Source organism: Heteronotia binoei, chromosome 21, assembly GCF_032191835.1.
Source record: "Heteronotia binoei isolate CCM8104 ecotype False Entrance Well chromosome 21, APGP_CSIRO_Hbin_v1, whole genome shotgun sequence".
NCBI lineage: Eukaryota > Metazoa > Chordata > Lepidosauria > Squamata > Gekkonidae > Heteronotia > Heteronotia binoei.
This window is the reverse complement of record NC_083243.1, coordinates 189,364,337-189,390,943: the sequence shown is the minus strand read 5'-3', so window position 1 is coordinate 189,390,943 and position 26,607 is coordinate 189,364,337. Positions and strand designations below refer to the sequence as shown.

At 42.0% G+C, this 26,607-nt stretch overlaps 1 protein-coding gene across 1 annotated transcript in view; it reads right to left on the bottom strand.

Annotated features, from left to right (window-relative positions):
* The window catches only part of SLC49A4 (solute carrier family 49 member 4), a 166,759-nt gene that overhangs the window by 52,348 nt on the left and 87,804 nt on the right, over positions 1-26,607 (bottom strand). The window contains exons 5-6 of the mRNA XM_060262634.1: positions 14,252-14,360; positions 2,058-2,125 (exon numbers count right to left, since the gene is read on the bottom strand). Of these exons, the coding sequence (XP_060118617.1) occupies positions 2,058-2,125; positions 14,252-14,360 (177 nt within the window). The remainder of the gene's footprint in view (positions 1-2,057; positions 2,126-14,251; positions 14,361-26,607) is intronic.

Here is a 26,607-nt window from a genome sequence, read left to right as displayed (position 1 = left end):
TTGTATTATTAAGCTGTGCCTTGCCAGAGGCTGAGCACATTTCAGAGAGCTCTGAGAGAGAGCAGATAAGAAGTGCTATAAGGGTGAGGTTTGGCTTTCTAAACAGCTGGGGGAGTTGCTAGGAATTTCTGAGTTTGTGTGACTGTGTGATTGCTGAATATTCTGAGTTTGTGGTTGCTGGGGAACTGCTGTTTGTTTGGTATGAGTGGGCTGAAGGAGATTGTTGCTGACTGATTAGGAGTGGTTGTGTTCCTGGGGCAGACTGAGGCCCCACCCTCTTTGCATTATTAAGCTGCGCCTTGCCAGAGGCGCGAGCCGAAGGGCGAGAGCTAAAGGGCTCTTGCCTGTGGCTCTTAGCCTGGGGGCTATATAAGGACCAGGAACACAGATCCTTATTTTCCTTGTGTTCCCAATAAGGTAAGTAGACCCTCCAGAAAGAAAGCCACATAAACAAACAGGATTTAAAAGGGGACTGTATATTTTTTAAAAAGCTATCATGAAGGTAGAATGCCAGCAGGGGGATGGGGGCTTTCCAGTGTTTTGCACTGAGTGTCACATGTATGACTAGCTGCCCACAGGACAGAAGTCTTGGGTGTGTGCTTGATGCAAGCAGCTCCTGGTACTCAGGGAACAAGTTTGTATCCTTGAGGCTGAGGTGACTGACCTGGAGAAGCAGAGACAGTCAGTTAGGCACTCAGAGAAGACTCTCGGGGATGTATTAGATGAGCCCCACTCTGAAGATGGCAGCCCCGTTGCTGCCAGGGAGCAGGAGGTCGAGAGGGAACAGGACACCGTGCTGAGGATAAGGGGAATGCGCCCTCAGAAGGGGCCTCTTCTTCAGTTGGTGAGCGGGTATCCTTTCGCGCCAAGGAACCATCCCTAGGCAGGGAGAGGGTGGTGGGTCTTGGTAGTTGGTGATTTGATCCTTAGGCAAGTAGACAGCTGGGTGGCAAAACCGCATACTAACCGTATGGTGACTTGCCTGCCTGGTGCGAAGGTAGAGGACATTACGCATGTTATAGATAGGCTGTGCTGGGGAGGAGCCAGTGGTTGTGGTGCATGTTGGCACCAACGATGTGGGGGAATGCAGTAGTGAGGTGCTGGAGGAAAAATTTAGGCTGCTAGGCGGGAGACTTAAGGCCAGGACCTCCAAGATAGCCTTCTTAGAAGTGCTACCTGTTCCACGTGCAGGGCTGGAAAGACAAGCACAAATTAGAAGTCTCAATGAGTGGATGAGACGATGGTGTAGGGAGGAAGGGTTTAAGTTTGTTAGGCACTGGGATGCTTTCTGGAACAAGCCGGAACTGTACAAAAGAGACGGTCTCCACTTGTCCCCAGATGGAACCAAGCTGCTGGCGCTTAAAATCAAAAAGGTGGCAGAGCAGTTTTTAAACTAAATCTTGGTGGAAAACCGACAGGAGATGAAATGTCTCTGATTCAGGAGGACTCATCTCAAAGAGATGAAGGGTTAGCTGTTACTTTTCTACCAGGTAATGGATCAGAGTTGTCCACTGAGATGGTGACAAACAGTATGGAGTGTCTGCCAAAGTCTCGAGGCGGCAGGAGGAAGGTTGCGGGCCTAACTTGCCTGGGAAATTATAGATGTTTGTATACAAATGCTATAAGTGTTCGAAGTAAAATTGGTGAGTTGGAATGTTTAGTGTTGGGGAAAAACATAGACATTGTGGGAATTTCAGAAACTTGGTGGAATGAGGAGAATCAATGGGACACGGTGATTTCTGGATATAAGTTATATTGGAAGGACAAAAAAACAATCAATATGACAAAAAATTGACAAAAAAACAATCAATGTGAGGAAGTATCATAGGAACTTAACTGCTACCTCACTGAACTGGGTCTAAGATGCACATCTAGTGTGTGTGTGTGTGTGTGTGTGTGTGTATATATATATATGTGTGTGTGTGTGTGTGTGTATCTTTGTATGTTTGTGTGTGTGTGTGTATACACACACACACATATATTGGCCACTGTGTGACACAGTGTTGGACTGGATGGGCCTTTGGCCTGATCCAACATGGCTTCTCTTATGTTCTTACCTTGCTAGTGCTATGCCAAAAACACAGCCTCCTACTATGGACCAGAATCCAATCCAACCTGCATCCACCTGGGAAAGATTAAACAGAGAAAACTAAGATGTAACTTCAAGCAACGTGGAAAGCAAACTGAATATATGCCATCTGTAAACAACATACAGACAAAAATTGACAAAAATACAATCAATGTGAGGAAGTATCATAGGAACTTAACTGCTACCTCACTGGACTGGGTCTAAGATGCACATCTAGTACTCTTTATCCAACAGCATCTAGGCCAGGGATGTCAAATGTAAGCCCCAGGGGTTATCAGCCCACAAGCAACTGGTGCGATGGAGGGAACAGGAGGCTGCTTGGAGGGGGGAAATAGGTGGAGCCACTTCAATCATGGCTTCAATGTAGGGACTTCTGGGGTTGGAAAATGCCGAGCTGAATTGCTTCTCAGAAGGGGAGCAGGCTGGAACTTCTGTTCGGGGTAGTGGAGGGCAATTTAATGCCTACTGCCTACTCTTCTCAGTCAGAGATCACTCCAAGATATGCACAGGAAACTCTGAGATTTACCTTGGCTAAAAGGGAGTCCTGGGGGGGGGGGCTCCTTTGAGGCTTTGAGGGGTCTCTGCAGACGAGTTGCATATTCATCATCTGCAGAAGTTTCCAGAGTCATTTATTTGACATAAGCTTGACAGGATCCTAACCTTCTTTGAGACTGCTAAACATCTAAAGCTATACAAGACTGGTGTTGGATCTGGATAACTGCAGAAAAAGGTACTGATGACTATCTTCATTCCGGGACTATTTAAAGTTAAACAAAATAAAATCAGAAGGTGGGAAATAAAGATTCAGAAAGCTTGGAAGAAGAAGGGGAGAAGGGGCGAAATTTGAACTTTGTAAATTTAAAGGACAGTGCTAAAAAGTGGAAAGGAATTTGTTTTGTCTACTTGCGGTATGGTGAAAAAGCCCCATCATCACAGATTTGCAGCTCTCACAGTCAACACAGGAAATACGTCAAACATCACGAGATCTTTTTACCAGTGAAAACGGGATTTGGTGGCAAGAAAAGCAGGAAGTGTCGGATGGAAAAGGGAAATCATTGAAGCAGCTAGCCTACTCTAGGACTATAATATCATAGAAAAACATCGGCGGCCATTGCTAGGTCAAAATTTAAACAAAAGTTTTTAAAGTGTTCAGAACATTAAAAATTCGTGAAACTGACAGAGGTGACAATTATAAGGTAAATACTATTGGACATTATTGCTGATAATTATTTTAGAAGCCTTTTGAAGGGAAAATTTTTTTAAAGGGAAGCAGAAAGTCGCGACCGCCATTTTGGAAGAAATAAAAATTTTAAAAATTAATACCTGAGCCCAGGAGGCTCTGAGGACGGCGAAATTAGGCTTATTGAAAAGGGCAAGCCTTACTCTATCAAACCTGATAGTTTAAATTTATTTTGGAGAGGTCAAAATTTTCGGTGTTTTTTTAAATGTCAGAGCATAAGTTAACCCGTGCAAGGACTGCCTCAATGGAGAAAATGCAAGAGCAATTAGAAGCAATGGAAGCCAGGATGATGAAAGAGGTGAGAGACATGATAACTGCTTCTAAAAAAGAAATTAGAAAAGACATTGAAGAGCTAAGGAAAGATATAGAAGATCTCAGAAATGAGACTGGTAACATCAAAGAAAGAGGTGGAAGAGAGTGAAAGTACATGATTCCACCTTGCTAAAAATGCAAGAAAAGGTGGCAATTCATGACTGCAAATTGATGGAAACCCAGCTATGTCTGAGAGGAGTACCTGAGGATGAAGAGACTGATTTGAAAGGATATATAATAAGAATAACTGCAGAATTTTTGGAGGAAGATCCTGAAGGAACTAGAAGCGTGTATGACTATATGTATAGAGTGAACTCACTATATGCCAAGAAAAATAATCTACCAAGAGATGTGGTTATGTAGGGAATATTTATGCGCCCAATAACAATCAAGAAAAAATTTACACAAAAAACTGATTGAATTCGAGGCAACAAATTATTGCATTATGGGAGATTTCAATGCAGTTTTGGATGTTGATAAAGATAAACAAATTGGGAAAAAGAAGACGAAAAAGAGGCGTGGCTCTCTACCTAAGACCTTTTTTAAGATGGCAGATGAGTTAAACCTGAATGATGTATGGAGGATGAAGAATCCTCAGACAAGGGATTATACCTATTATTCCCACGTACATAACTCATGGTCGAGATTAGACATCGATGGCCATAAGTGTAGATAAAGCTGACATACTCCCCAAGATTTATGCAGACCATAATCCGGTTCAGATAATTCTGGAAAGATTAAGAACTAGATCTCGCTGGACTTTAAATCTCCAAATGTTGAAGGATAAAGAATTTGTAAATGAATCTAAAGAAAAAATTAAAATGTTTTTTGAGTGTAATCGAGAGGAAGATTCTTCTATACATATTATTTGGGACACTTTTAAGGCCTTTTTTAGAGGCTTAGCAATGAGTTACTCGGCACGAAGAAAGAGGGCAAAAACACGTAGATATAATGACTTACTGGAGAACTTGAAGAAACAAGAAAATTTACAGAAGGCAAACAGTACGGAGCAGATAAAAATGAAGATTCATGTACTGCAACACCAAATAAACTTAATACTTTTAGAGGAACTAGAGAAAAAGCTGACTTGGGCCAAGCAAAGTTATTTAAAAAACGCAAACAAAACTAGCAGGTGGCTTGCATTTAAATTGAGAAAAGAAAGGGGGGGGGAAATTATTAGGTCCCTAAAGGAGGAAAGGTGGAGGAGTGTGAAGAGACCTGGAGCCCAATGTATTTATGGGCTAAAAAATTAGGTTTTGAAATATTAAGAAAGTATTGATAGTTTTTGGTTTTTTTAGCTCAGTCGCTCCATTAGATGTTAAATGTTAATGTTGATATTGATGTTAATATGTTTTATGTGTATATTTCTTGTTTTTTGTTTTTATTGTTATGTCTTCTGTTTGTCAATAAATATTACTGTATGTTTTTATGAAATGTTGTTAGCCGCCCTGAGCCTGCCGAGGTGGGGAGGGCGGGATAGAAATAAAATTTATTATTATTATTATTATTATTATTATTATTATTATTATTATTATTATTAATTTATAGGAAAAAAAGATATATGACAAAAGAAATGGTGGGAAAAATCTTGAATAAATTTTTTGAAAAAACATTGATAGTGGGAGGCAGCAGAGTAAGAATCGTGAAAGAATTGCCAAAACAAGTGATAAATGACAGAAAAGCATATAAAACATTGACAGAAAAACTAGGTTACAATGAAATGAGGTATAGATGGATAATACCTGAAGGTCTGAGCTTTGAGCTGCAAAGGAAAAAGGATTTCAATTACAAGCACACAGGAACTGGTAGGTTTTATGAAGAACATAAAGAATTTGCACCATGATGGATTACAAATTATTATCTTGGAATGTAAATGGACTAAATTCACCACAAAAAAGAAAGGCAACGTTTCATTGGATTAAAAAGCAACATTATAATATAGTTTGTTTACAAGAAGTGCATATCAAACAAAAGGATTACAAATTTTTATGGAATAAACAACTGGGACTAGAATTTTATTCATTGGCTGAACAGAAGAAAAGGGGAGTGATTTTCTATATTAAACAAGAATTGGAGTCAAAAATAGTGTTTAAAGATAAAGATAGAAGATTTGTAGCGGTAGAAATAATATTAAATGCAAAAAAACCCAGTGCAATGGTGCAAAGGATGCTTTTTTAAAAGACATTATACAACAATTTGATGAACTGATTTATGACCAAGTTTTGATAACGGGGGACTTTAATGTAACAATTAAGAACACACTGGATAGGTCTGGGGATAAAAAAAAAATAAGGAAAATTGCCAAGGTCTTTTTTTGAATTGGTCAAACAAGAAAACTTGGAGGATATATGGAGGAAATTTAATCCTGAAGTGCGGGACTGTACCTTTTTTTCAGCAAGACATAAAACTTTTTCCAGAATTGGCATGTTGTGGGGTACTAAAGACTTAGGCCTTATAACAAAGAAAATAGAGAGTTTACCTAAAATTGGGGCTGATCATAACCCAATAATGTGGATTACAAAATTGTCTAAGAAGTTGAGAAGATGGAGATTGAATGAAAATTTACTACAGAATAAAGAAATAGTGACATCTCTAGAAAATGAAACTAAAGCTTTCTTCCAAATAAACGATAAAGAGGATATAGAATTTCAGACGGTCTGGGATGCTTATAAAGCAGTAATGAGAGGAATATTGATTACATCGAATAACAAAGATAAGAGGGCAAAAGAAAAACAGATGTTGGACATTCAAAATGAAATAAAGAAAAAAGAAGGGGAACTGAGAAAAAGGCCAGGGAAAAAGAAAATTATAAGGGAGATTACAATATTACAAATGCAAATGAGACATTTGTTAAATAAAGAACTGGAATGGAATCTGAAAAGATTGCAGCAGAAATCTTTTGAGGGAGCAAACAAAACCGGAAAATATTTGGCCTGGCAACTGAAGAAAAAGAGAGAAAGTATAATTATTAATAAAATTGTGGTGGATGGAAGAGAGGTGGTAGATCAAGAAGGAATAAAAAGAGAATTCTTTAAGTATTATGCCAAGTTATTTAAAGGTGTTAAAATAAGGAAAGAAAAGATGGATGAGTACTTACAAAAGATAAAAATAGCACCCTTAGCAGAAAATATGTGAAAAGTTTTGAAGGATCCAATTGAAAAAATAGAAATTGAAGCAGCAATTAATGCAATGGAAAATGGAAAAGCACCTGGGCCAGATGGATATACAACTAAATTTTTTAAAACCCTCAAAGAGGAGCTAATCCCGAAACTTCAGAAATTGATGAATATGATAAGAACAAAAGGGAAAATACCAAATACATGGAAGGAAGCTGTTATTTCATTGATTCCAAAGGAAAATAGAGACGTTACGAATGTAAAAAATTATAGACCAATTTCATTATTAAATAATGTCTATAAAATATATACAAGAATCTTGGCAGAACAGTTTAAACAATATTTGATAAATTTTATAAAGGAAGATCAAGATCCCAAAAGGCAAATAAGAGACAATATCAGAACTGTTGTAAATACTGTAGAGTATTATGAAAGACATCCAGAAAAGGAAGTGGCATTATTCTTTGCGGACGCAGAGAAAGCATTTGACAATTTAAATTGGGATTTTATGTTTGCAGTAATGGAGAAAATGGAGCTGGGAGAAAGCTTTATAAGAATGATAAAAGCAATATATACTGAACAACGTGCAAGGCTATGTATAAATGCTGATCTTACAGAAGACATGATAATTAGTAAAGGTACACTGTTCCCCACTGTTGTTTATAATGACTCTTGAAATATTACTGATGCAAATTTAAGAAGATAAATAGAAGGATTAAAAGTAAAAGGATTTACTTAATTATACAGAGCATTTGCAGATGATATAATGTTTATAAATGAAAACCCCATACAAGTCAACCTTTGTTGTTAGCCAAAATACAAGAATATGGGAAGTTGGTGGGACCTTGTTATTAATAAAGAAAAATCAAAACTTCTATGTAAAAATATGCAAATAAATAAGCAACAAGAATTGCAGAGACTAACGGGCTGTGAAGTTACCTCCAAGGTAAAATATTTGGGTATGAAGATAACAATGAAGAATACTGATTTGTTCAAAAATAATTATGAGAAGCTATGGCATAAAATGGATGAAAATGTGTTAAAGTGGAATAAACTTAATTTGTCACTGTTGGGTAGAATAGCCGCAATTGAAATGAATATTCTACTAAGAATAATGTATTTGTTTCAAACTAATCTGATTGTGAAAGACAGTAAACAATTTAATAGATGGCAAAGAAAAATTTCAGCGTTTGTTTGGGCGGGGAAGAAACCAAGAATTAAAATGAAAATTTTAACAGATGCAAAAGAGAGAGGCGGATTTCAATTACCAGACTTAAAATTATATCATGAAGCAGTTTGCTTAGTATGGATAAAAGAATGGATAATGTTGTCAAACAAAAAACTGTTAGCGTTGGAAGGTCATGGAAATAAATTTGGCTGGGACGCTTATATGTATTATGGGGAAAAAAGATAGACGGCTTTTTCTCTCACCATTATATAAGAAACAGCTTGCTAAATACATGGATGAAATATAAGAAATATGGAGATGAGAGAAAACCGTTATGGATAGCGCCAGCCGAAGTGATAAAAACAACAGCTGAGACGGGTGAAGAAAAGTGGTTGTCATATAATCAACTATTAAAAATACAAAGTAGCAAAACAGAATTGAAAACTGCTGAAGAGCTGAATAATAAATATGATTGTTTTCAAATGCAACAAATAAAGAGCTTGGTGGAGAATGGCATTAAAACTGAAGGAATAAGAAAAGAGCAAACAGAAATGGAAAAATTTCTTCTTGGAGACAACGAAAAATTAATTTCAAAATTATATAAATTACTTTTAAAATGGTCTACGGAAGATGAAGTAGTGAAATCTCAAATGATTAAGTGGGCAATTAATGTAAATAAAGAAATACAGATGGAAACTTGGGAATATTTGTGGAAGAACTCTATGAAGCTTTCGACGTGTCATAGTATTAAAGAGAACTGTTTTAAATGATGTATAGATGGTATATGACTCCTAAGAAATTGACAAAGATGAATAATAAGATGCCAGACAGATGTCGGAAATGTAAAAAACATGACGGTTCTTTCTACCATATGTGGTGGACTTGTGAAAGAGCAAAAAAGTACTGGCAGATGATTCAACAAGAAATTTCTAGGATCTTGGGATATGAATTTAAGAAAGTTGCAGAGACTTTTCTGTTGGGATTACAAATGGAAAAATTTCCAAAATAAGATAGAACTATAATTTGGTACTTGCTTTCAGCAGCTATAACATTATATGCGCAGTTGTGGAAGCAAGAAAAAATACCAGAGAAATGGGATTGGATTGTAAAAGTATGACATGGAGTGAAATGGACAAATTAACAAGAATTTTAAGAGACTATGATTTAGAAGTTTTTAAGATGGAGTGGAAAAAGTTTAGAAGATATGTAGAAAAAGAGTGAAAATAAAAGGACATTGGGCAATTTTTGATAATGATTAAGTCTTAGAAAAAAGAAGAATATTAATTTTTGTTTTTATTAGTTAAGGGTACTTTTAAACACTAGTACTTTAAGTAAATAACACCGGCGGGAGTCAAGTAACGGGGGGAGGGGTGGGTAGAAAGTAATATATGGGCTAGATAAAAGAAGTTATTAATTATGCAAGAAATATAATTTGTTACCATATGTTACCAAATAAAATTGTTTTAACTAATCATGGCTTCAGTGTGGTAGAACAACCTCATCTGCAGCAGACAAGAACCCCTTCACTTCAGTGGCAGCCTCACTGGTAAATTGGCCGCTCCAACAGCTACATTCATGATGGTTTAGGGTTCCAAGGCAAGATTGTATATCTCTCAGCTCAACCTGCAATTCCAGAAATGCTGTCCTGGATAGACATGGGGATGAGAGTTCGAACGGGAGGGGGGGCACAGGCGATCCTCTGCTGGGGCCTTCTGGTGGCCATATTCATGCCCTCCCATGAGGTGGCTGCACTTTGGCCCATGGGGGCTGTTCTTCAGCAGTTTCTTCCACACATTGGGAGTCTAGTCCTGCCATCAAGCATGCAACTCAGTGGCTAGGCCTCCCTCCCCTATGGAACACCCAGCAACCTTCAGCCATAGGTGGCGGTCACCTCATGGGGCGGGGGGCAGTGCCAGTTTTACTGGTCACTGGGTGGCCTGAGGTCTCTGTTACATGAGAGGCTCGTGTGCGTGTTGCCTGCTTCACCATCAGCTTTTGGTTTTTTTAGGAATTTGATGTTTTATTATTTTACTAGGAATAAGGCCCATTGTGGAGAAAATACAACGGGCTCTAGAAAGAGGGTCTGGGCAAGTGGCCCCCCATTAAAAGTATTTATTTGACATCTGAAGATTTTACCATTTAGTATTGTTTCCGCTATGCGATCTCTTGTGAGGAAGCTATGTTGTTTTAAATGCTGCATCTTTAAGGAACATTTGAAATTTCAGACACCTTTGTGTTTAAAGGTGTGTGTTCCCTGTGGTGGATTAGGAAATTGACCATACCAGATAACGTTTTTATTTAGCATCAGCATTTGAATATGATAAAGATTTTCCTTGAAAGGTATGGTTTATTCCACTCTTGAAACCTCCTATGGGGTATGTGAGTAATATCTTCTTTATGAGTTAGTATTTTATTTTTATGTACAGCTTTTAGAAGCGTATGCGAAACGTCAGATAAATTACTGCCGAGTCATATGAAGTTGCCTTATACTGAATCAGACCCTTGGTCCATCAAAGTCAGTCTTGTCTTCTCAGACTGGCAGCGGCTCTCCAGGGTCCCAAGCTGAGGATTTTCACACCTACTTGCCTGGACCCTTTTTTGGAGATGCCGGGGATTGAACCTGGGACCTTCTGCTTCCCAAGCAGATGCTCTACCTACTGCCTGGACCCTTTTAGTTGGAGAAGCCGGGGATTGAACCTGAGACCTTCTGCTTCCCAAGCAGATGCTCTACCAGAGCCACCATCCCTCCCCTGCTCTCCAGGGTCTCAAGCTGAGGTTTTTCACACCTATTTGCCTGGACCCTTTTTTGGAGATGCCGGGGATTGAACCTGGGACCTTCTGCTTCCCAAGCAGATGCTCTTTCACTGAGCCACCATCCCTCCCCGCATCTTTCTTCTTATGCTTTGCTGTACCAAGGAAACAACTGTTGGAGCGTGGGTCTCCATGAAAAACTTCAAATACTGGGTTACAAGCCTCTAGGAGCTTGGCTCTCCATATAAAACTTTTTCATTAGAACTTCTGTCTGCACCTTGCATCTGAGAAATATTGGACATTTATTTGTTTGTGAGTGGTTCTGGGGGAATGTGTATGTTCCCTTTGTATTTGTATTCTATATGTATTATATGACTAACTTTTTCAATTTTTGGAATATTTATGAATGAATATTATTTGTACATAAGTCTGAGGCTGGTTTTCGCGGAGGTATTATACCTTTTCCCTTACTTGGAGGGTGGCAACAGTAGTTCCACAGGAGGAAATGGCTGATTTGGAGGGTGAAGCGTATGGCACTGTAGCTGTCTGAGGTCCCACCCCTGCTCAAACTCACCCTCTCCAGGCTCCACCCCTCAAATCTCCAGGAATTTTCAAACCTGGAGTTGGCAACTATCAAATCACACTGGCTGTCATTGGGGGGCTGCTGCTGAATAGGAGCAACAAACAATAGGGTTTTAGTGTGAAATGGGCAACAAGATAAAGAAGCACTGAAATGCTGGAGTACAAATAAGCCCCCGTGTCAATTTTAAGCACACAAAGGTGTTTTCAATCTTAAGTATGTGTAAACTATTTACTGTGTCATCAAAGTATTTAACAAGTATATCGTATTACATTTCAACTATACATGCTCCTCCTGAATAATGCAAAAGAAGTGACACAATTGTAGTTCCTTTCACCGAAGTAGAGCTTCAAGGACACAGTCACTCTTGCTCCCACAGTGACTTGTTTCTTGTGTTCAGTTGGTCTCGTAGGTACCCAAAATGAGAAGGTCACTTCTTTGAAGCCAAATGAAGATATGAAACTGCAGTAACAACAACAAATGGCCATGCCTTCTGGTACAGGTGGTTTTATTAGCACTTTTTCAGTTTTTGCTTAGAATTCTTATTCAGGGCCATAGGACTAGATTCAGTGTAGATCAATGCTTCCTTTTCTGCTTGTAAGTTTCCATTCTCATCCCAAAGTCAGAGGGTGCTGCCAAGCCTCAGGTAGCCAACCTCTAGGTGGAGTCTGAAGATCTCCTGGTATCACAGCTGAACTCCAGGCAACAGATCTCTCTCCCCTGGAGAAAATAACTGCTTTGGAGGATGGACTCTAGGGCATACTATTAAGTTGAGGCCTCTCCCTTTACTAACAGAAGCAACCTTGGCTGCTTAGGAATAGCCTCTGGCTAGCAGCTTTCCCAGTGGCCCAATCCTTGTCTACTCTGGGGCAAGGCGGGGGGGGGGGGGGTGACAGGAAAGAGGTGACTGCCCTGGCCTCTGAAGAAACACTTTGTGAGGCCACGGTAGCGCGGCAGCCCTGAGGCCACTTGACAGAGAAGGTACAAAGAAGTGTCGGCGATGAGTCTGTCTCTGAGGTAAGACTGTTTGGCCAGTTTGTTCAGTGTTCCCAGGCCTGCAGTAAGTGGGGGACAGGGGAGTCAGCCAATGGGAACCCAGAGGTGGTGACTGACAAATGATGGGCCAATGGTTTCTGGAGTGCACCCTTAAGCCAACGGGAGACCTGGACTTGGCCTCACCACAAGGCTTTTATTATATAAAGGATGCTGGTTTTAATCTGTATTTGTATGTACCTGATGTAAACCACCCTGAGCCTGATTATTGGGAAGGGCAGTAAAAAATCCAATAAATAATAATAATAATCAGATGATCTGGTGACCTTCAGCCTTGAGTGGTATGGCTTGCTAACATCTCTGGCTTGACCTCCCAGCATCGCCCCACCATGGATCACCTGGCAACCTTGGCTGGATGGGTGTCTCCAGCGTATCGGGTTTTGCTTAGTCTGAGTACCATCTGTGGGAGCATCTGCCCAGAGCTGCATTGCTGGCTCTCCAGTATGCCCATATGGGTCTTCCTCTGCATTCCCCTCTGTAGCCCATGGGGCCTCGCAGTGAGAACACACCAACTCAGAGCCTACTAGCTGCTATCCTTTATAAAGTTTGTGCCTCTGGTACCTGGCATTACATTTTATGGAATACATGGCCTGTTCCAACAAAGTGACATTTATGTCAGATCCAGCTCTTGTAACAAACACTGCCCAAATGTGAAGGTTCACCCACTCTACCAGCCACATGGCATAAGACCTACCACAGAGAAAATACCTGACCTTGCTGTTGCTGTATGGACTGTCCTAAGTGAGAGCATCACAAGGAAAAGGTTATCTGAGGACAGTTAACTGGTGCATGGGAGTGAATGTATGGGTGGTCTAGGCCATGAAGTAATAACTAGCATGCTGAATTGGGCCCAGAAGCAAGTAGGTCATTAGTGCAATTGAGGTAGAATTGGAGTGATAGTCTTCAAGCAACTGACCACAGACAGGAATCTTGATACTGCATTTTGTACCAACTGAAGCATCTGAGATTTCAAAAGCAGACCCATGTACAGTAGCCTAATCTGCAGGCTACAGTGGCATAGATCAGCATGACTAGGTCCTCAGAGTTTAAATAAGGGGTCAGCTTGTGAGCTAGATGTAACGGACATCGTAGGCGCTCCTGACAACCTGTTTCTCCATCATCACAGCTAACAGCAGCTAGCGAACCATGAATTTTATCATCTTCTAAACCTAAGCTAGTTAGCCATCGTTACTTGAATTCCAGAAGTTGTGTTGTTTTGTCTGAAGAATTATACTGTTTTGACTTTCCTGAGTCAATTTAATTCAATGCCATCTTGTAACAGTAAAATAAATTGTTCTACATTATTTTCCCACTTAGAATACTTTTCAACTCTTAAAAATAAGCATTTCTTTACCAATGAGGTACGCTCTTCCAGTAAAGCGGACACCAATTCTGTCCTCTATCTTCACTCCCTTTTCCTGCCCTGGGAATTTCTTCAGTCTTTGCTGAACCTCAAATGGTACCACAGTTGCTTGACATACTTTATTCTACAAGGGCAGGGGTCCTCAAACTACGGCCCGTGGGCCGGATGCGGCCCACTGAGGACGTTTATGCGGCCCGCCGGGTTATGGCAAAATCAGACCGGAAGTGACGTTCGACCTAAACTTGCGTTAGCAACGCACACTTACGGCACTGGGCTGAGGCGCCGGAGACAGAGTGTGAGGTGATACCGAGGTGAGGTGAGTTCCCAGGCCGGGGTGTGTGGTGTGGAAGGGAGAGAGATGCAGAAGACGGAGAACTGACAGTACAGTAACAGCAGTCTGGCCCTCCAACAGTCTGAGGGACAGTGAACTGGCCCCCTATTTAAAAAGTTTGAGGACCCCTGTACAAGGGCATCACTTTTTATGTGCTCTGCTTCAGTAAGGTAATCTTAGTTAACTGTAACAAAAACAATACCAGCCACATATAAGCAAGACACACAAAGTGCCATATACATACATACCTGGCTCACATGAGCCGGGGTTAATATCCAGTCAAGAACTCCAGACCAACCAGAGAAAACACCCAATGGTATTGCATAAGCCAGCGCAATCATAAGGAACCTGGGATTGCTGTAAAATAAAAGAACCATTACAAATAGCTGGGTCAAAGCAGAATCGAAAGAATCTAAATTCTGCCCAAATCCCCCTTATTATTATTGATCATCAGGAACAGCCAGTACCACAACAGCTATCTCATTTAGGTTTTATTGAATTGCAGCTGATGGATGGATTACACTCAGGATGTGGCTGTTTGTCACATAAATGGTCAGAAGACCCGCCTCCACCAGATGTATATGCTAGATACACACACACATATACAAAAACAAGTGTCCTGACAGATCATCAATGCCCAGCCCAAACCCCTGGACACAGAAATCCAAAATTTGGGGAGTGCATTCCTTCCAAGACATCAATGCCCACTAAGAAGGGATTTTTAGAAGTTCAACTTCTAAGTCAGTGAAAAGGAGTAAAATGTGTTCCCAACAAGGTAAAGCTTTGCTGTGTGCCTGGCAACCGGTTGCCTGCTTCCACACAGGGCTGGCATGTGGGAGTCGGCAAACTAGGCGACTGCCTAGAGGCGGGCACCCCCTCCCCGCTCATGCTGTCCCTGAGCCTCCTGCTCATTTTATCGGAGGAGATCCCCTGATCCCTGAGAGCCGAGAAAGAGTGGCGTTTCCCTTCCCCAAAGTCCTCAGAGGATGCTGGGGAAGCGGAGGGCTGAGTATTCTTTCGGCTCTGAGGGATCACAGGAGCTTCTCCGATCCCTCAAAGCCAAAAGAGCGGTGTTTCCCTTCCCCAGCGTCCTCCGACGGCGCTGGGGAAGGGAAGGGCCGAGTGATCTGGCCCTGTGCTGTGGGAAGGTCGGGGGGGGGGATTGCATGGAGGGCTCCTCAAAAGGAGCCCTCCATGCAAACAGGGCCATCTGGCCCCGCTCGGCCTTCCCACACTGCAGGAGGGTTGAGCAAGGGGGTGTCTGCATGAAGGGTTCCTCAAGAGAAGCTCTCTGTGCAAAAGGGGCCCAATTTGGGTTGACGGTGGGAGCCCTCCCCCACTGAAAGGTGGGGGCGGAGCCTTGCCTGGGGCGGCAGAAACCCCAGTGCTGGCCCTGCTTACCCACCACCCCTCTCCGATTGGTCAGGTGTGGAGCTCTGTGTTCTGAGGTGGCAATGAGCTAATGGAGACTGCAGATAGTTGAGGCACCCCCCCCCCGATTGCTCAGCTGTGCAGTTCTGTGTTCAGTCTGAGGTAAAAATCGGATAACAGAGACTGCAGATAGTTGAACAGGTGTCCTGACTGACTCATCAATGCCCAGCCCAAAACCCTGGACCTGTGTAATAACACTGCTACTGCTGCTAGGAAGGGCATAGGGTTGGCAACTCCACATTGGAAAATTCCTGGAGATTTGAGGGGTGGAACATGGAGAGGGTGGGGTTTGAGGAGAGGTGAGATCTCAGAGAAATACAATGCCATAGGCTCCACCCTCCAGACCAGCCACTTCCTCCTGGGGAACCAATGTTGCTACTCAAAATTACAACTGCTCTCCAGAACATTCCTACTGCTGCTGGAAATGAGAGAGGGGTGCCAACTCCAGGTTGGGGAATTCCTGGAGATTTGAGGGGTGGAGCATGGAGAGGGTGAGGTTTGAGAAGGGGTGAGCCCTCAGACAGGTACAATGCCATAGACTCCACTCTCTAAACCAGCCACTTCCTCCTGGGGAACCATTGTTGCCATTCTCCATGTGACAGCTGAGGATCACTGCTCTCCAGATGGCACTGCTCTCCAGATGGATTACAGCTGCTCTCCAGATGGCAGAGATCAGCTTCCCTGGAGAAAACGTGCTGCTTGAAGAGCACTTGGTGTAATTAATAGAGTGATCAAAGCCACCCAGTAATACATCGTCTTTCAGTTTGCAAAAATACATTATAAGGATTGTGTACAACACATAACAATACAATAATGATAGAGGCCGGCGGTGCTAAAAGACCTTAGCACCGCCAGCCTCTATAATTATTATATTGTTTATTATGTGTTGTACACAATCCTTATAATACATTTTCGCAAACTTAAAGACGGTGTATTACTTGGTGGCTTTGATCAGCCCCTGGAGAAAATGGCTGCTTTGAAGGCTGGACTCTGCGTCATTATACCTACTGAGATTGCTTGCCTCCTGCTTTTGGTCCACACTGAGAGTTCAGACCACTCACAGACTTTCAGTCTAATTTACCTCACAGGGTTGTTGTGCAGACTAAAAGGGGAAGTCAGCTCTAAACAAGAATAGGCATTTTTCATAACAGTCGGTATGGCAATTGAGTTTCTTAATCTTCCAAAACCAAAACACCCTTCCTACTTAAAACAAACAAAAAACTTTAAAAGCAGTTAAATGACGTAGTGAAACACGGGTTTCGGGCTAGTACGCAATAAAAGAGTCCTGGCCACAGGTGGAGCTAGCAGCGTTGGCTGAAATAGCAACTCCATTTCTGCTCCTCATTTTGATGGACTAGAGCAGAATGGGAAAGGGTTGCATAATATGGGTATGTGAAACTCCCATATACCACAAAACCGTAAATTATGGGAACTGTGTCTTTGCAGCACACAATGAGACTGTGAGTCTTAATCACAACCCTTGAGGGCTATTCAAATGCTAGGAGTAATCTGCAAGTTTTGCTCCTCCAATTTTTGCTTATCTCCACTGAATGTTTTCTTTTATGATGAACGGTAACTTAAGTTACTATCATTAAAAAGGTAAAGGTAGTCCCCTATGCAAGCACCAGTCATTTTCAACTCTGGGGTGACGTTGAATCATGAAGTTTTCACGGTAGACTTTTTAAATGGTTTGCCATTGCCTTCCCCAGTCATCTACACTTTCCCCCCAGCAAGCTGGATACTCATTTTACCGACCTCAGAAGGATGGAAGGCTGAGTCAACCCTGAGCCGGCTACCTGAACCCAGCTTCTGCCGGGATCGAACTCAAGTCGTGAGCAGAGATAATATCACATTCCATAATGCTCTTCTCTTCGTTTTTAGATATACAACAGAAGCAAAGGAAAAAATGGATGCAGAGAAGGGGAGTGAAATAAACTTGGTCATTCACCTACCCACGAACATCTGTGTGATTACTGGTGCATACACAATCAAAATCAGCACTGACACCCTCTTTTTGGGCTAAATGCCAGTTATTTACGTATGTGCTTACAGTGCAATCCTAAGCAGAATTCCACCCTTCTACATTCATTGAAGTCAATGGGCTTAGAAGGATGTAACTCTGCTTGGCGTTGCACAGTTAAGCAGCAAATTATCTGTGAAAATGCCCTATGCAGAAAACTCTTTAACCTTTCTCATATAAATAATGTCTCTGACCTATAGAAACTATGTGAGGAGGGAAGAATCATAGCTTTACTTGAGCCAGGGACTTGCACCAACCTTTCACAAAAAGGGTCACTTTAAGCATTCATGGCATCTCTCAAGGAGAATGGTTATGTGTCCTCAAGCAAGGCAATGCTATTTAAGTATTAAAGCAGATAATAGCTGGGAGAAAAAATGCTGAGACAGCAAATAAGGCTCCTATATAAATGCACTAGTCCAAATTCTGAGCCTCGCTCTGCAAAAGAGTAAATTACTTGGGGTCCACAGCACAGGGAGGAAATGCTCAAATAACCTTAAAACAAATAAATCTGCATGAATTATTCAGCATGAAAGCCTTTGGAAGTGGGAGGAGAAAGACAAAAGGAATCTGAGGTGGACACTGTTGTGTTTAAGTAAGACTGAGATAAACCCAAGGAAATGCAACAATGGATTCAGGATTTTCTTCTTTTAAAACACTATTCACCTTCACTGCTCACTGAAGGTGAAGCTGTGTAAGCTGCGTCATCATCCTCATTCCGTCAAACAAACAGGAGTTGACAGAAAAGCCCAAAAGAAAGTTTTAGTTTAAATGAAGAAAACAGAAGGCAGTCCTTGCTAAGAAGTGCACAGCTCTTTTTAAACTGCTCCAGTTTCTGAATTCTAGACATACATTTAGATTTACTTACTGCATATTTTATGCTGCAATTTCTATATAGAGTTATTTGAAGGTTCTTCCAAATATTTAGCATTATATCCAGCAAATTAGACTCTTGTTTTGTAGACAACGCTACCAGTAACCACAGAATGTAAGGGTCCAAGAACCTCCAGATGATAACTGTCATGTATGTGAAGACATGCCTGGACATGTTGGGTGTTGTGTCCTGAGTTTGAGAAGCAACACAACAGACTGAGAGGATCCAAAGATCTGCATCCCGATTGGCTGCATAATTCAAACAGGCCAATTGGGAGGCAGTATCAGAGGCAGCCCAATCTCTCCATTCTGTCCCGCGGGCCCATAGGAGAGGTTGGGCCACGGCTGCTTTATGATTCCATATAAGGGCTTTAAAGTTTAAAGCCCTCTTCTCCAGTGCCGCACCCACAGCCCAATCTCTCCATTCTATCCTATGGGCCCTCAGGATAGGATGGAGAAATCAGGCTTAGGGCTTCCGGAGAGCTTCAGCCCCAACTGAAGCCTGGCCATGCCTAGTTTTGTTGCTACTGTGTTGGAGAGCAGAAGACAAAGCTTGCTTTCTCGGGATGGTCTCTCTGTGAGCTCCTCTCTTGCTGAGTGCTCTGAGCTCTCATTCCTAGGTGATCCACATTTTAAGAAAAATGTTTCCTCTGCTTACATTAAGCAGGTCCATTTTGCTGCAACTGGGTTTTCTGCACATGCTCCAGCTACATCTGTTCCAGGCAACCTTTTTTTTTCAAATTGTCATGAGAAAAGAGAAGACAGTCCTACCTATCTAACATATACTTCATTACATCTTCTGTTTCTGTCTTATGTATGTTGCTTAGCAAGCAGTTACACATTGGCCGTTTTCGCACTCACGTTTTACTGGCGCCACGACCCTCCTGACGCCGGCGAATCTGCATGGATTTCGCACCAGAAGCTCCGGCGCTCCCAGAAGCGCCGGCTACTTCCGTCGCTAAGCCAGTGCAAACGGAAATCGCAAAGATGCAGGAAAACGTTTGCGCTGGCTTAGCGACGGAAAGCGCCGGCGCTTCTGGGAGCGCCGGCGCTTCTGTTGCGAAATCCATGCAGATTCGCCGGCGTCAGGAGGGTCGTGGCGCCAGTAAAACGTGAGTGCAAAAACACCCATTGATTTGGTGAAGTTCAGTTAATAGACTTCCAGCTATTAGAGCATAGGCCCTCTTTGGCACCGTGGCTAGATTGATCACAAATTACTTTACTTATCCCTTGCTCATTATAGGGTCTCCCAGTAACTGTCTTTCTAGTTAGCTGCAGCTAAGCAAATCTTTTTCTTTACAGCTAGAAATTGCACTCTCAGATGCATCCTGAGGTTTGTTTTCAATTCCCTTCCTAATAATTCCAAGCATGGCGTTGGCCTTTGTCTTGACATTTTCAGTGAATTATCTACCACGACCCCAAGATCTCTCTCTTGGTCACTCTCTGCCAGTTCACACCCCATCAACTTGTATTTGTAGCTGGGATTCTTGGCCCCGATGTGCATTACTTTGCACTTGGCCACATTGAACCGCATCTGCCACGTTGACGCCCACTCACCCAGCCTCAACAGATCCCTTTGGAGTGCCTCACAATCCTCTCTGGTTCTCACCACCCTGAACAATTTAGTGTCATCTGCAAACTTGGCCACTTCACTGCTCACTCCCAACTCTAAATCATTTATGAACAAGTTAAAGAGCATGGGACCAAGTACCGAGCCCTGCGGCACCCCACTGCCAGGGAGTCCAATTCTATGAGCCCCAAAAGAAGGTGCCCCTGTCCTTATTTCCAAATGGAGGGAAGGCACTTAAAAGGCATGTGGTCCCTTTAAATGTGATGGCCAGAATTCCTTTTGGAGTTCAATTGTGTTTGTCACACCCTTGCTCCTGGCTCCACCCCCAAAGTCCCCAGATATTTCTTAAGTCAGACCTGGAAACCCTAGGAGAAGCATAGGATCAGAGAGGGAGGAGACACACCCTCAGTCAATAGCTGTTTGGTGATGTACCTGCCTTTTATTTGCTACACGAAGTCTTGGCCTTTGAATTCCAGAGCCCCTGTCTACCCCACAGAAGACTGGCAGGCAGCTGTGGCTGCTCTAAATAATGAGTGGTAACTTGGGCTCTGGAGTCCAGGTCTACCGCACACTGAAAAAGAATGAAAACAATGTCCCTTTAAAGTTTAAAGGGACATTATTTTCAATGCCCACAGCAGCATCCTCTTAGGGCTACGGCGTAGCAATTGGCAGGATGGCGGTAGACATGCAGGCCCTCCTGGTGATGGCACGATGTCTTGGGAAAACTTGGAAATGACCTCTCCATGAATCACTGGGATCTCTATGGTAAAAACGTATTTTCACATTTTCCCCAGAAGTGACTTTATGCTGTTCAGCTAATGGCAATTCTTTTTACTTTTTTTTCCTGCTGCCACTCTTGAGCGGTGGCAGGAAATGAGACCTGGCCAGGAGGAAAGACGGCCTTGCTTCCTTGTAGGCAGCATTCACACTCTCTCTCTTCCCCTCACCTCTCCTGCTCCTTGTGAGCGGGGAGCTGGCTGCCACTCCAGAGGCTAGATCTACCACCCTTTGGAAACATTTTCTTTAAGGTTTAAGGGGGCATTGTTTTCAATGAGTGGTAGATCTGGTTTTCATACTCCAGTGGCCTGTGACCTGACAATGGTCTTTTACATTTTAAAGGGAAAATGCTTTCAATGGGAGGTAGAGTCCTGGTGGCCAGATCTTTCCATAGAAAATGGTCCTTTGAAAGTAAGTGCACATGTGTTAGATATTGCAACTCTACTTCCAAAAGCATCTGGAAGGGAAAAGGTTAAGAAAGTTGTCTCACTCCGGTACACTTGGAAGGCAGTTGGCCCCACACTCTCATCAATTAGATACTGAGCCTCCTTGGCCAAAGCTTGCCTTCTGCTTTACCTCATATAGGACCTCTATTCTTCTCTTAACTGGGCTGAGAACTGTAGCAAGTTAATCTTTTCTAAGCTAATATGGTCACAGTAAGTTAAATGTACCACATGTGGTGGACTTGTGAAAAAGCGAAGGAGTATTGGAAGATGATATAACAAGAAATCTCCAAAATTTTGGGTTATGACTTCAAGAAAACTGCAGAGACTTTTTTACTTGGATTGCAACTAGAAAATTTTCCAAAGGAAGATAGGCCTTTAATTTGGTATTTGCTCTCAGCTGCTAGGACATTGTATGCGCAGCTTTGGAAACAAGGACCAATACCAGAGAAATGGGATTGGATTGTGAAAGTTTTATCGTGGTGTGAGATGGACAAACTAACTAAAACTTTAAGAGACTATGACTTAGAGTTATTCAAAAAGGAGTGGAAGAAATTCAAAGGATATATGGAGAAAGAGTGGAACGTAAAAAGACATTGGACAATTTTTTAGTATTAATCAAAAGTATTATATTTTGATAGATTAGTGGTACCTTTAGAATTAAATGCAAATTTATAACTTCGGGGAAGTCAATATTGGAACATATGAACATATGAAGCTGCCTTATACTGAATCAGACCCTTGGTCCATCAAAGTCAGTATTGTCTTCTCAGACTGGCAGCGGCTCTCCAGGGTCTCAAGCTGAGGTTTTTCACACCATTTTGCCTGGACCCTTTTTTGGAGATGCCGGGGATTGAACCTGGGACCTTCTGCTTACCAAGCAGATGCTCTACCACTGAACCACTGTCCCTTCCCTAAGAGGGGGAGGGAGGGGGGGCGTGAAATATCATATGGTTTAGTATAAGGGAAAAAAAGATAATTCAATATTGTAACCATGTGTTATTAATAAATTGTTAAAACACAATAAGTTAAATGTACCTACAGAAATATGTCCTGTAAGATATGCTTCTATTTCTGTAAGCCAAATTTCTTTCTCTTTTAACCACTGGAGCCAGATTATCTTCGTAATTTGATTGAGCAGCATTTTCCCTTAACTGGGAAACATGGAGGATTGGGGATGCTACGTAATACCAAGGTAATTTTGGAGGGTTTTTTTTACACTTAAGCCAATAACTTGATACCCAAAAGCTGTTGACTGGGGTACACTCCCCCCCCCACACTGCCTCAGGAAGAGAATGGCAAAAATAATGGTCCCCAAATTCCAGAATCTGAAATACACACCTGAATGAATCCTGAATCAGTAGCTGCGCTCTTTAAGATTCAGGATAACAAAAGGCATGCCCTACAAATCCCAAAACAAAGTACTTTTTTTAAAAAAAGTGTACACTCCTACTGTGAAGTGCTCAAAAGGGTGGAGCACAGTATAACAGAAGCATGTATCAGTGGATCTTGATATACCAAAAAAAAATGTCACTACTAGGTCCACTAGTAATTTTGGCATGTAGTTCTATTCTGTTGGGTAAAAGAGTGTGCAAATGATACTGAAGCAAAGCAGCTAGATTTGAGTCTAGTAGCATCTTAGAGACCAACGCAATTTCAACGTATGAGTTTTTGTGAGTCAAAATTCCCTTTGTCAGATACAAGTCAGAATGGGGATGTCTGAGTCCTTATATCCCTGTCAGAAGGGGGAAGGGATGCGGCAAAGAAGGAGCTCAAGATACGATGCACATTGTAATTGACTTGATTAGTAATTAACTTGATTAAAACAAAGGGAAAATGCTTGGCGGCAGAAAAAGCATCTGTAGTGAGATTGAATTTTATGCTATTATTCAGCCCTGAAGGGGTCCATTGTTCTGAATTTGTGAATGACTTCAAGCGCAAAAATATCGCATTGTAATCTCCCTTGAAGCTCCTCTGTTTGGAAGATTAAAATGTTCCCACGCTAGTTTTGAGAGTTGTTGGGTTTTTCAATGTTTGATCTAAATTTATTCTTTTGCAAAGAGACTGAACTGTTTGTCCAATATAGCGACTGGAAAGGCACTGCTGACATTTGATGGCATATATAATGTTGGAGCGAATGAGCCGGAGAAGGTGTGGCTGAACTTGTTAGGTCCAGTGATAATGCTGTCAGAGTGAATACGGGGATAAAGCTAGCATCTTGATTTGCTGCAGGCTCTGGTCCCAGAGTCTGTGTCCATGTTTGGAAGGGCGCTGTTGTGGGTGAGATAAGGTTGCTAGGTCTGATCCAGAAAATATTCAGATTTTGAGGGTGGAGCCAGGAGCAAGGTTGTGTCAAGCACAACTGAATTCCAAAGGGAGTTCTGGTCATCATTTTGTTGTTGTTCAGTCACACAGTCGAGTCTGACTCTTTGCGACCCCGTGGACAAAGTCACGCCAGGCCCTCCTGTCTTCCACCATCCTCCGAAGACTGCTCAAATTCGTGTTAGTTACATCAGTAACGCTGTCCAGCCATCTCATCTTTTGCCGTCCCCTTCTTCTTTTGCCTTCTGTCTTTCCCAGCATCAGGGTCTTCTCCAGTGAGTGCTCCCTTCTCATTTGGTGGCCAAAATATTTGAGCTTCAGCATCTGACCTTCCAGGGAACAGTCAGGGTTGATTTCCCTTAGGACTGACTGATTTGATCTTCTTGCAGTCCAAGGGATTCTCAAGAGTCTTCTCCAGCACCACAGCTCAAAAGCATCTATTCTTCTGCGCTCGGCCTTCCTTACGGTCCAACGCTCACAGCCGTACATTACTACTGGGAATACCATCGCTATGACTATACAGACTTTTGTTGGCAGGGTGATGTCTACTTTTTATTATACTGCCTAGGTTTGCCATAGCTGTCCTCTCAAGGAGCAAACGTCTTTTAATTTCATGGCTACAGTCACCATCTGGCCATCATGTTCCTTTTACGTAAATGCCTTCCTTCCATTGAAAACAATGAAGGATAGGGGACCCTTCTTTGGGGGCTCATAGAATTGGACCCCCTGGTCCAAACTTTTTGAACCTGGGGGGGGGTGTTTAAGAAGAAGCATCAGATGCTATACTGAAAACCTGGCGCTTCTACTTCAAAAAACAGCCCCTCTCCCAAGCCCCAGATACCCACAAATCAATTTTCTATTATATCCTACGAGGAACCAGTCCCCATAGGATATGGAGTGCTCAGTGGACATCCCCACCCTACTTTCTGATAACTATGAAGTGGGGAGAGGGCCTCCAAATCACGGGATCCCCTGCCCCCAGCTGGGGATTGGTAACCCCATGGTGAGAAGTTGTTTAAAGTTAGGAGGCTATCTGTGTGCAAGAAAGCATTTGCCTCTCAATGCCTGTGAAACAGGAGTCCAGAACAGGCTGTGGGTTGTTAATGATGCAAAAATAGAATGGGGGGAGGTATATGGAGGAAAGTAAGGTGTTCCCCAGCCCAGCCAGCATGATGCAAGTTTGTTCAGTTTGGGTGGCACTGCACAGATGAATCATACTATTTCTAGGCACATGCTGCCGGGGGGGGGGGGAGGAGGGAGGGCTGATGGAGGGGAGATGAAGGTAGGTTGGCTGGCGTGTGATAAGGAGAGAAGGAAGCAGGAACATGAGAGGCGATCAGTGCTTTCAGGGAAGGGAAAGAAGAAATAATGGAAGAGAGGAAAATGAGATGCCCCTGTCATCTCCTTGCCAGGTCCATCTCTCGTACAAACCATAATCAACATCAGCTTTGCGAAACAAAACATCAAAGGTTGATCATGTTGACTTAAATATGTGGTATATTTATATCTCTGATACTTTTCTCAAAGGTTTTGGGTGGATGTGTGGATCTCAATTTCTGTTCTATTTAAATATTTTCTTAAAAATTTAACTGGTTTGTGTGCCGATTTTATTACATCATTTTTGTCTTCACATGATGGATGTTGATGTTTCTAAACTCAGTTTGCATTTATGTAACATACTGCCATCACTTATAAAGACCATTTGGTTTTAGCATGTTTTTATGTCAATGTATTTTATCTTTAATAAATGTTTTGCTTGAAAAGTTGATAATTTTGGCTGTACTGCAAGCTGCTTGATGAACAAAGCAGGAGTCAAGTTTCACCTTTAAGACCTACCAAGTTTTATTGAGAACGTAAGTTTTCGTGTGCTCTCTAAGCACACTTCATAAGACGAGGGGATCTTGACTCCTGCTTTGTTCAACTGCTTCATACCAATACAGCTGCCCGCTTGGATTTATTTTGGGATGATTTACAGCTTATAGTCAGTTGGTTATTTCCTTGTATTCAGTTGGTTGTTTTAACTGTTTGGACACCTCCTGAGCTTTTTGCTTGTTTTACGTTCTGCATTGGCTGTAGGCAATTTTTTCATTTTTTGTGCAATATTGTAGATAAACTGGCCAGTGAATGAGTCCATTGCTCATGAAGTGTGTGTTCTTAGCAATCAGCAGAAATGTCTGCAAACTTATGGTGTAATGCTAATCATTTCTGATCAGAACAATGTCTTACTGCAGCTATATAAACAATTTTATTTAGAATACTTTCGAAAGCCTACAGCCCTCCTTTCCAAAGATTTGCGATAGAATGTATTGTGTTATTATGTGTCAGCTGTGTGGCTCAGCAACGTGTTAGATTTGCAGTTCCATGTGGGAGATTTTAGTTGGAGCAGTTTTGACCATAGCCACTGTAATATACTGTATTCCTATAGAATAACCGCAAAGTGTAATATAATGAGAATGGTCCAGAAAGAAAGAAGGAGCGCTAGTAGATCAAAGAACTCTACCAACTTTGCAGACATATTGGTAATTTTGAAAAGGTTAAGCAGGAAATTGGAGAGGGGGGCAAATAACCTGCATTTCTTTTTTTGTAAGACAACTAACGTGAACATTGTGCGAAAGTTATGTTTATAAAGCTGCCTAGAGACTGTAAAATCCTAAAACTTGTTTCTAATGGTCCTATCTGCGAGATAGAAGTGTGAAAAGATTATTGAGAGAATACCTTTAGACTCCTTCCTTGGCTTCATTAATTTATTTGTTTAGTAGAGTATCATTTTTGTGTAATTTGGCTTCTGTAGGCACTTGTAGTCAAGCTTTCTTAAAGAAGGAATTAAGAATCTTTGGAAAAATCATCAGAAGTTGCAGAAAAAAGATGCAAAGCGATTTGTTAATTTTATTTCCAGACTTGGCGGGAATGCCCAAGGTCGGCAAATGGCTTCTCTCTTCTCTCCTGTGGAAAGAGGATTAATTTGTCACCTGTGCTTTTTTTGCGGAGAAGGTGGTATGCTTCATTACAGCGTTTAAAGGTGCTCTAAACCTGCATTCATATTTGGTGGGCTGAACTGGGTTTTCCTGCGTCTTCTACTGGTGATACCTGCTTTTCTTCAGATGCTGAAGTATGCCAGTATTTCAATGTCTGACGTGGAGCGTCTCTTCCTTGGATCACGTCCATTAACAT